General features: G+C 36.9%; 1 protein-coding gene across 1 annotated transcript; it reads right to left on the bottom strand.

The window, feature by feature from the left end:
* Window positions 1-363: 363 nt before the first annotated feature.
* Window positions 364-2,035, bottom strand: LOC141520149 (putative inactive ribonuclease-like protein 12). The gene is made up of 2 exons (XM_074231971.1): window positions 1,952-2,035; window positions 364-910 (listed from the first exon to the last, which is right to left on the bottom strand). Exons 1-2 carry the CDS (start codon window positions 1,989-1,991, stop codon window positions 423-425), a joined length of 528 nt encoding a protein of 175 aa, XP_074088072.1. The 5' UTR covers window positions 1,992-2,035; the 3' UTR covers window positions 364-422.
* Window positions 2,036-11,508: the final 9,473 nt, after the last annotated feature.

The raw sequence follows: 11,508 nt of genomic DNA, 5'->3' as shown, positions 1-11,508 counted from the left end.
TTGTAATAGTAGAATTTCAAATAGCATCTCAAAGAGTACTAGAGCTCTTCTCAGGAACCCCTAATAATATATAGTTTACCTTCCATTTATATTCATTCAACATATGATCTAAAAATCCTTTAGTATACCTACAGGTAATACCTGCTTGCCTCCGGCATCCCTAAACACACTCACAGCTCATCATTCAGTGCAGTAAATTATTTTATTGAGGACAAAAAAAAAATAGAAAAGTACACTCAGAAGTACTGCAAAACTTTCTGCTCTGCAAGGATCATTACTAGCCCCCAGTTATTTTACTCAGGAGATCACCTTTATTCCCCTTCCTCCTCTCAGTCCCCCCCCCCCTTGTTTATTCTAGGGATCAGTGAGGATGATTCACACCTAGATATGAAAGACAGGAGTTCTCAAGCAAAGAAACTAGTCTAGGAATTCTCCACAATTCCATATAAGTTTACAGGTTCATAATCATTACAGTTCAAGAGGATAGACTTGAATTTGATATTAGTCAGGTACTTGCATCCTGGGAAGTTAATTCCTTCAATGAGTCTACATTCAGTCAGCTGAAGCTTCACCTGACTTTTGTAGCAATCCATCCTTGAAGGGTACTTGCATGTAGTAATGATACTAAAGTTAGTGCAGATGGTACCAATGGTTTTTAGATTCTCATGGATGAATATGTGCTTCTTTTTGCAGGTTTCATTGGGATTTCGGATTTTTTTTCTCAGCATCATGAAGTTACAGTATCTGGCCAAGCCTTCAGATTTAGGGTAGTCTATATGCTCCTCCGCAAAAGTCATTTCATTTGGAAGGTCATCATCCAGACTTCTACTCAGACCCAGCATCAGAAGGAAAGCAAGCACCAATAACAGCAGCAGGGGGAAGATCCCATTCACACTTTTTGCTTTCTCTCCTATAGGGAAAGAAGAGGTGGAAGAAGAAGAAGACAGAGGCACACTAGAAGCTTCCATCTCTTTCTCATGATCTTCTAAATACCTTGAACATCATCCCTCCCTCCCAAATGCTGATCTAAATTCTCTCCATCTCTCAAGGCCTAGGTCAAATCTCATCTCAAACATGAACTGTTTCTGACCACATTGGTCTTTTTTCTTTTTTGCTATCCTTAGACTCATCAGCATGGGGTCTGGATTTAAGAAGTTCTGAGTTCAAATCTCAGACATTTAGTAGCTGTGTGATTCTGGGCAAATCACTTAACCCTGTTTGCCTCAGTTTCCTCCTCTATAAAATGAGCTGGACAAGGAAATGGCAAACCACTCCAGGATCTTTGCCAAGAAAAGCCCAGATAGGGTCATAAGGACTCAGACACAAAGGAAATGACTGAACAACAAACAAAAGGCTTGTCTTCTCAGTTAGACTGAAATACCCTTGACTGACTTCAGGGATTAGCTTTTATACTTTCTCACAGCTTCTGGTATTTTACTGGACATAGAGTGAGTGCTTGTTTACTATTTTTCCACAGAATACTAAAGCTGGAAAAAATAGAAGAGATAAATGACAACTCTATCATATTTATAAATAAAAGCAATGAAATAGAGAAAGGGGAAATTTGCCCAGAATCTCATAGCAAGTCTCAGAACCACTATAATCAAATTTCATTTGATTGTTTCTTCCTCTGGACCACAAAAACCTCTTTAAGGCACTATTTTTCCTTATCATCATCATTTGCTTCCCCATATACAATATGCATCCCTCTAATTCAGCAATGCTTCTCTTTATGTGTGTTTCTCTGTCTCTATCTTTGTCTCTTTCTGTCTGTCTCCCTCTGTCTCTCTCTCTGTCTCTGTATCTCTGTCTCTGTCTCTGTCTGTCTGTCTGTCTGTCTGTCTGTCTGTCTGTCTGTCTCTCTCTCTCTCTCTCTCTTTCTTTCTTCCTTTTCCCCCCCCTCTCATATCTGGGTCTTGGGAGGCCTAATGCCAGGATTATTTTTCCTCACCTATTTTATTTGCTATGGCTCTTGCATATGGCAGGTCCATCTGGTCATGGGTCTGAGAAGCTCCCTGTGTCTCTTATTTCCTCCAGAAATGGATAGCAGAGAGTCTTTGTGGGGTTTGGGAGGGCAGAGAGAAAGGGAGGGACCTTGATGAGACATGTGTTAGAATATTATTGGAGGGGAAAGAAGAATTACAGTCAGAGGAAAGGTGGAGCTAGGCATGAAGAGGAGAGGAGAAAAATCTTAGCAGGTTTGGATTGTCTATATTATGTAATGAAGGAAGGTTGAAGAGGCATCTGAGTGATTAAATTGTCATGGAAAATTCAGTAGAAATTCTTTTATATCTTCATACTGAATAACAGGATTAGATATCATATGTAGATTATTAGTAATATATTTATAATAGCAAAGTTTGCAAAAAGCAATCCTTACAACATTCCTATGGGATAGGTAGCATAAATTTTATCCCTCCCATTTTACATATGAAGAGGCCAAGGCTCTGACATATTAAGTAATTGGTTGATAACCGAACACTTTTCAATTATCTGAAGTTATATTAACTTCTTCTTCTTCTTGGATTTATTTGTAATGCTCTAGAGATCATAATTTCATGTCTGGTATTAATATAACTAGCAACATTATCATGAGGTTTTTTGGTGTTGTAAAAACAAAATAGAACTCAAGATGAAAAATGCTAAATGTTAAATGTTAGCACTAGGTGTTCCATCAAATTCCAAGGAACCTGGGTAAAAACATATTAACTTCTTTGATTCACAAAGATTATTTAGCTCTTAAAATACCCAGTTATTTTTTAAAAGGTAATGGGAATAGAAAAATATTTCTCCCTTTCCAGTGTCCAGTCTCTGTTCTCAGACCCAGCTCCCTCCAGGTGATAACCAAGATTAGGACAGAAGTCAAGTTACATGATCATCAAACTACAGAGATCATTGAGCATGAGTAAATAGAATATCACTTAGTGAAACTTGTGAGGAGCTGGACTGTGACCTTAGTTTTTGGAAGATAAGAATTCTGACCAATTAAATTACTTTTCTTAAATTGGGGGTGAAGAAAGTAAGGGAGAAAACTGACTAATTTTCAATACTATCTTAAATTCTGCTGCAATTACACTTGCTAGATATACACCAACAAGAGCTTCTCTGCAAACACTTGTACTCTTCTGCCCTCTGCTACTTAAGGAGGTAAGATCTCTTGAGAGGTACATAGGAGAAACCAAAAGCAGGGTAGAGAAAACTCAAGATGCCCTAAGAAAACAAGCCTATTGTTTTAACTAAAGGGGAAAATCTATATGATAAAATTATACAACAAATCAATTAGAAAAATGACTATTCACATTTCAAAATGATTTTTTCACCACTTTTACTTAAATAAACATCCTTACAGGGAATATCATCTACCTTGTTATGCATCATAACTATGTACTTCATAAATATTTGTTGAATTAATGATTAATTTGACAAGGAATGTATTATCTATCCATCCATCTATCTATCTACCTATCTCTCTAAGCTATCTGTCTACCTATCTGTCTAATCCTCTCTATGATGGAAATGTATTTATCTCTACTTACTAGGATTTCTATAAGACACTCTATTGAAGTTGTTAGTAAAGAGAGAGGACTACCATGTTTAATTTCAACCAATCCTACTCATGGATCACCATTTTGCTTGGCAGATTTCAAGGGTAAAAATCATTGTCTAGTGATCAGTAATCTTCAGCATGTCAAAGTGAGATCACTTACCCTTGCTATCCTCTTATAGCAACTTTTCCCTGTTACAATAAAAAGATCTCTGTTTCTGAGATTATTTCTTTCAGTCACTGGATATCTTCCTTCCATGCTGGCATTTTAACTGGATTTCATCTAAACATATATATGTGTATATATACACATATAGATATGTTATATGGGGAGTGGATAAAGAGAATCTACTAATTTGTCCTAGTCCCTGAGCATGCCAAGTAAAGGAACTGGATAGTTCTTAATAGCTTAATAGCTTGTATGTAGTAGGAAATCTAATGTTGGCAGAAGGAAGTAAAGAAGGAAAGAAGGAAGGAAGGAAAGAAAGGGAGGACTCAGATACCAAGAAATTGGGTTCAAAATTAAGGGAAACAAGGAAGAGAGAAAATTCAATTTAATAGACATTAAATAACTACTATATGCAATCTAAACAGACTATAGAGATAAAAAAATTATTCAGTTTCTCACCTTAGGAAGTTTAAAACCTGTTGGGGGGGAAAAGATATAGTAGGTGTTCAAAGAAGTGTGATGCCAAATAGAATGTAACAAGGGCTAAATGTTCTAATAAAATACTAAACCTGAGATAATGAGGTTTCATAGAAGACTTGGCATCTGAGAAAAAAGAAAGGTAGACCAAATATGCTATAGTGGACTTGAAGGTGCATTCAGCAATTTTCTACCTATGTTTCTCTCTGCAACTCACTTATCCTCTCTGGGCCTCAGCTTCCTCATATGTAAAATGAAGATGTTGGATTACATGCTCCGCCTTCCAGCTCTAATCCTGTGATACTAATTCTGCGTCATTAGCTTTATCATATGTACACATCAATTGACTTTTATAGGCATTAACTCTGTCATTTGCAAAATGAGAGTATTGGATTAATTACATCAGTTATATAATTCTATATCTGTCTTTAAGATAAATTTTTGTGGTCAGGGAAAAGTATTCAGAGACTGACTGTAGGTTCCAAGGTCAAGCTAGGTGGTGCAGTGGATAGAGCATCAGCCCTGGAGTTAGTCAGATATAAGATCAAATCCAGCTACAGATTTTTTTTTGCAAGGCAATGGGGTAAAATGACTTGCCCAAGATCACACAGTTAGGTAATTATTAAGTGTCTGAGACCAGGTTTGAACTTAGGTCCTCCTGACTCCAGGGCTAGCACTCTATCTACTACATCACCTTGCTGCCCCAAACCTCAGATTCTTGACACTTACTGAGTTTGTGACCTTGGGTAGTCACTTAACCCTGAATGCCTCACATCTAGGCCATCTTCAGTCATCCTGATGCATATCTGGCCACTGGATGGTTCCAGAGGAGAAAGCAAGGCTGGAGATTTAGCACAGCACCCCCTCACTCAAATCCATTTCATGTACATGTCATGGTATCACCTGCCTGATGTCATGATCTTCTTTGAGAATGAAGGACAAATAACAACAGGTTACAATAAAATATAGTTTGAAGGAAACAATATTATTTTCTTCCTACCTTGAGAGAGACTCTGGGACTCACAAGACTGGTACCTGGTCAGAGATTTTGAATTGAATATTGAGGCTGAAGTGGTTGGAATAGCATCAGCAGTAACAGCTGCAATGGCAGCAACATGAAAAAAACAGAATGCTCAATGGAGGAGAAAGATTCAGAAAAGTTGTATTAATCATGGAAGAGATAGGTTGTAAAAGAGTTCAAATTTCAAGAGACCTGACTCTCCCCGGAGAAGATGAGGTATCTGTATCTGTAACCAAAGTGTGGAGACTATCCTCTTATGATAAACTTTCTCCTGACAGGGAACTCTAACTTCCAGTGAAATACCATTTTTCCATTTTCCCTTTTTCATCTCCCTTCCCATCTGAGAGATAATTAAACCCAGAGCTTTCTGTGCTTTAAATTATTTAATGATGTTTAATTTTTTTTTAGGTTTTTGTAAGGCAAATGGGGTTAAGTGGCTTGCCCAAGGCCACACAGCTAGGTAATTATTAAGTGTCTGAGACCAGATTTGAACCCAGGTACTCCTGACTCCAAGGCCGGTGCTTTTTCCACTACCCCACCTAGCCGCCCCTATGACATTTAATTTTTAAAAAATTGGTCCTAATTGCTCTTTAACTTTGTTTATTTCCTGTTTATGATGGAGGGTTTTCAATGTTTGGTATTGGCACCTAGAGATGCAGAAAGGACTCTCCACTTCTTTCCTCCAAAGCTTACATATACTTCTTCTATAGAATTCTTTACCTACCATATTTCCCCATGTATAACTATGTGGTCTGAAAATGCTAGATTTTCTTCTTCCTGTGGTCTCAGCTAAATTAAGAGAGGATCTTATTCTTTTAACTATTAACAATTTTGATAAACTTACCAAAAGGAATAACCAAAACTTGATCTTTTTTTTCCTTTGATCTAGGTTTAAAAAAAAATCAAAACTCCATTTTATTGCCTGAGAAAAGGTTAGGCTGTCAGATTAGGTATGTCCCCTTTTTCACTCCATTCCTGTTCACATAACCATAGAATCAGTCAGTTAGTCAACAAACATTTACAAAGGACCTGCTATATCAGGAACTGTGTTAATTGCTAGGGATTCAAAGAAAGACAAAATACAGTTGTTATACTTAAAAAGCTCACAATTGGGGCAGCTAGGTGGACCAGTGGATAGAGCACCAGCTCTGGAGTCAGGAGGACCTAGGTTCAAATCTGATTTCAGACACTTAATAATTATCTAGCTGTGTGACTGTGGGCAAGTCATTTAACTCCATTACCTTGCAAAAATAAAAAAAAATGAATTTAAAAAGCTCATAATTGTTTAAGGGAAGGAACATGCAAACAACTGTGTACAAATAAGCCATATAAAGAGTAAATTGGAAATTATCAGCAGAGAAAAAATACTTGAATTAAAGTAGTTCAGGAAAATCTTCCTGTAGAAAGTGACATTTTAGCTGGGACTTGAAGGAAAGAAGGTAAAGGTGTAGAGGGAGAGCATTCCAGGAATAGGAAATAGACAAAAAAAATGATGGGAGTTGGTAAATAAAGTGTCTTGTTTCAGTAATAGCAAAGAAGTCAGTGTCACTGGATTGTGAGGGAGTATACATATATATATGTGCCTTATATCTATAAACATATAGTTAGACAATTACAAAACTGTAGTACTATAAAATGATCACAACAGAATTAAGGAAGAGTAATAAAGATTCAGGTTTAGGATAAAGAAAGGAGTTATAGGGTTTTCTTCAATGCCATTGGTTCCAATTGGGTGTTGCCCAATTTCATTTTCAGTAATTTTTGTTTAGCTTTTTCAGTTGTGTCTAACCATTTCTAATTTAGGGGTTTTCTTGGCAGAAATACTGGAGTGTTTTGCAATTTCCTTTTCAAACTCATTTTACAGATGAGAAAGCTGAGGCAAAAAGGGTTAAGTAACATTCCCAGGGTCACACAGTTAGCATCTAAATCCATATTTGAACTTAAGAAGATGAGTCTTCCTGATTCCAGGTCCAGTGCTGTAGCCATTGTACTACCTAACTGCCATTTGCAGTAATTAGTGCCCCAACATAATTTAATTCATTGTAATCTTCTCAGTATCATTGATAATTAGCATAATTTACATTTTATAATTGGATAATTATTGAAATGAGGGGAGGAGCTCCCATGACTAGAGCTTTATAGCATTTCTTCCTCTTTAATAAAACAGGGCAAGAAATCATCACTGGTCACTTGGTGCCTTTTGTATGAACATTCAGTGATCCATTAAAAGTCCTTTCTTCCCCTGAAGTTCAGGAGGACCTGACTTTAAATCCAGCCTCACTTACTAATTACCTAGCTGTGTGGTCTTGGGCAAGTCACTTAACTCCAATGCCTTACAAAAAAACAAAACAACAAAAAAGTCCTTTCTTCACCAAACTTTAAGTCAGGGGTGGGAAACCTTTTTTTCCTGCCAATAGTCATTTGGATATTTATATAGCATTCTCAAGTCATAAAAAATTATCAACTTAAAAATTAGTCTGCTATATTTGAATTTTTAATTCAAGCAATTAATTCACATCTAAAAAATTCCTAGATTTATTGAATTTTGAGTTCCACCTGCTGTTATCATGACAGGGCCAGATCAGATGATTTCATGGGTATCCTCACCCCTGCATTAACCAGAAAAACAATCATATCTTCTGAAATGGAGAGCCTGACCCTTTCATTTTGTCATTACATACTTCCAGAAATAGATTTACCAAATATTCATGTGAGAATCCTATGTGTGATCCCAGGGCTCAACTTTCATTAGACAGTCCAAGACCTCTCCCCTACCAGGAAGCCCATAACACATCGCCTTGTTGGACACCAAGGAAGAGAATAACTATATGGTTAGTTAGTATGTAGTTACAGTTCAACAACCAGTCAAAAAAAGCCACAAAGATTGTTGAGGGAGAAAAGTAGAAACCAAGGAAAATATTTAAAGGTGAGAAACTAATAGGTATATGGGAAAGGCATAGTGTCTAAGAATAAAATGGAATCAGTTTTTGTATATAGAAATGGGAAAGATGTCAGAATATGGAACAATCTTAGAAAGTTTTGCCATCACACACTTTCAGAAGCAGATACATCAAACATCTATGTTGTATACATTGTGCTTTTTTGCAGACTGGGCCCTTACTTACCCATCCCCTCTACATCCAGTAGTATTACTTTTCTTCTATAATTCTCACATCACCTAGCAAGGTATCAGCCATACTTGATAAATAAATTGATTAATTGATTGAAATTGGCTTCATGTTTTCTTTCTAGGTAGTGAAGTAGATGAACTGTTGGATCTGGAGTAAAGATTTGGATTGAAATATGACTTAAGACAAAAGCTGTGTGATCCTGGACAGATCACTTAAGTGCTCTCAGCCTCTGTTTTCTCATCTGTAAAATAATAGTACCTATCTCCCAGATTTGTAGGAGGATGACCTGAGATAATACTTAGAAAGTGCTTTGTAAACTTGAAACTACTCTATAAATACTAGCTATTGTTATTAGTAGTATAATGATTATTTATTCCTCCCAATTAGAGGAGAGAACAAAAAGATTCCTGACACTGCCTTTGAATAATACATTTGGAATGTGTAAACTGAAAGGAGAGTAAAGGATATATGAAGGATTCTAAGGAGTATAGAAAAAGTCTTCATGGGACTGTATTTCTCTTTCATTTCAGATAGAACCAGTTTGCTTTCTGGAATGAAGGAAGAGAAGGCAAGGAGAAAAGTAATCTCTGGTATAACAGCCATTAGATCAGGAAAAAAGAATACATGTAGAAACAAAAAAGGGATTATCAGCATCTTACATAGATATCATGCTTTATAGGTGGCAAAGCACTTTACATATAGGCTCCCAGTTTGCTCCTTACAACAATCCAGTGAAGTAGCACTATTTTCATTTCATAGATGAGGATGCTGAGAATCAGAGAGGTTAAATGACTTTCCCAAAGTCCTGCAGTCAAAAATCAACGAAGCTGGGAAGGATGTAAAGAACTGAGGTGATATTGGGGAAATTAAAGGAAAGTATATAGAAGCCAGAATTATTAATAACTTTAATGGTCTAGCATATCCTCCTTAATCACTTCATGTTGGAACTACTGCAATAACCCTCTAGATATCAGTCTTTTGGTATCATTTCCAGCTAAATATCTCTGCACAGACATTTGTAATGTTTTTGTTCCCCTTTTTGTACTTGGCAGTGAGCCTTGTTTCTCTCTTAAAATCTGGATCCAGGGCTGCTAGGTGGCACAGTGGATAGAGCACCAGCCCTGGAGTCAGGAATACCTGAGTTCAAATAATAATTACCTAGCTGTATGGCCTTGGGCAAGCCACTTAACCCCATTGCCTTGCAAAAACTAAAAAAAAAAAAATCTGGATCCATCATTTGTCTTATTTTCCCCTTCTCTCATTGTTCTCTAATTGTTTTCCTCTCTTCCACCCCCCCCACCCCCATTTCAATTGTCTATCCAAATAAGCCTACCTACTCTCATATTGCTAGCTTGACTTTAATTCCCAGGATATCACATTTTTCATTCCTCATGTGAAGAATGTACTCTCCACTTCTTTCCTCCAAAGCTTACATATACTTCTTCTGTAGAATTCTTTACCTACCATATTTCCCCATGTATAAAGCACACCCTTTTTTTGAAAAATTTGAAGTTCTAAAAATTGGGATCATCTTATACAGTGGTTGTAGATTTTTACTTGCATTTCCCGCTTTTTACCACTTGTTGTCTTTGTGCTCATTGTTTTGCATTTGTTACCAATATATTAGGTTACATTTTGCCCCATTCTGCCCAGAAATGTCTCAGAAAAGGTTTTTGTACAGTGCTGAATTCATATTCAAAGTGATCCAGTTTGCAAAAGTGAATGGAAATTTCTCTGCTGTTTGGTCCTCCTCCAAATGAGAAAAAAAATCTGAGACTGGAAGAAGAAACCCTATTGAAAGTGCCACAGCAGAAGGCCGTGAGAGACAAGTCAGCACAATGGTCTGATTTAGAGAGAGAATTAAAGAAATGGATTAAAGAGCAAAGGGCAACTAGAATTCCTGTATCCACCAAGATGGTTCAGCATGAGGCAAAAAATATTACTGTTGAAAAAGAAGTGACTGATTTCAGAGGAGACAATTGGTGCTTCAGGTTCATGAAATGGAATGGACTGAACATACATCCACACATCAGCCTTGCCTAGGGAGTGCTTGTGGTCAAACATAGACCAGAGCACGGGCAGGATAGCAGTCAGAGTCTCTCCTAAGACAGCAGTTTGTCATCAAACACAAATGAGGACAAGCTAATGGATGGGAGTTTTGACAGTGATGAGGAATTGTATTAATTTTATGATGAATAAAACTTGAGTTCAATAACTTTTTGTAACACTTTTTTTTTCAAATTTCAGGCTCCAAAATTAAGGTGCATCTTATATGTGAGGAAATATGGTAACTTACCTTGTCATTTAAATATTTCTCAAAAGTCCTGAACTAGCCAGTATAAGAAACCTGAACCATTATGAGGGAATCAATTTTTGAGGAGCTGGAACTTTCTGATATAAAGTATTGTGTTTAAATAAGGATACTTGTGTTTGTCTCATATCAATCACCTTCTTTGCAACCTTGAATAAATCATTTAATGACTCTGAGATTCATCTGTTTTCTCTGGAAAAATTACACTCTTCCAATTGTAAAATCTTATTATCACCTATAAAGAGAAGCTTTCAAATGATATCTATGAATAGTATCATCTCCTCAATTGGAGCTTTGTAACTGTAACTTCATATTCATGCATGCAGACCCACAAGTCTGTCATTTAGAGAAGGCGTTAAGCTGTCGCCAATAAAGGGAACAGGAAGGCTACAACGAATCTATAGAACTGAGCTATTTTGGAAGAAGACAGGATACAAAACTAAAGTACAAGGGGTCATTAGGTGGTGCAGTAGATAGAGCACCGGCCCTGGAGTCAGGAGTACCTAGGTTCAAATCTGGCTTCAGACACTGAATAATGACCTAGTTGTGTGGCTTTGGGCAAGCCACTTAACCCCATTTACCTTGCAAAAAAAGAAAAACTAAAGTGGAGAATCTCATTCAAAATCATTTTAACTATCCAAAAATTCAGACTTTGTTGTATTTACTGGACTAACTTCCCTTCAACTTTTCTATCATTAAATAAAAACTCATGGTTCAGGACTAGTTGCTCTGGTTTTACTTTGAATTTATTCAGTCTTGAGTAATCTCACAATTTGCCCATTCTTTTCTAGGGGTTTCCCCTTAGGCTCAGAAATTAATGTGCAGGGGAGGATGGAGCCAAGATGGTGGCATGGA

The sequence above is a fragment of the Macrotis lagotis genome, chromosome 4, assembly GCF_037893015.1.
Source record: "Macrotis lagotis isolate mMagLag1 chromosome 4, bilby.v1.9.chrom.fasta, whole genome shotgun sequence".
NCBI lineage: Eukaryota > Metazoa > Chordata > Mammalia > Peramelemorphia > Peramelidae > Macrotis > Macrotis lagotis.
Note: the sequence above shows the minus strand (reverse complement) of the source record. Positions and strands in the feature narration are given on the sequence as shown.

Bases quoted from the DNA above. Each gene is read 5' to 3' on its own strand.
- LOC141520149 (XM_074231971.1), bottom strand. From the start codon at position 1,991: ATGGACCTGCCATATGCAAGAGCCATAGCAAATAAAATAG. The intron at 911-1,951 runs GTGAGGAAAAAT...CTTTCCCTATAG, and splicing joins AGCCATAGCAAATAAAATAG to GAGAGAAAGCAAAAAGTGTG.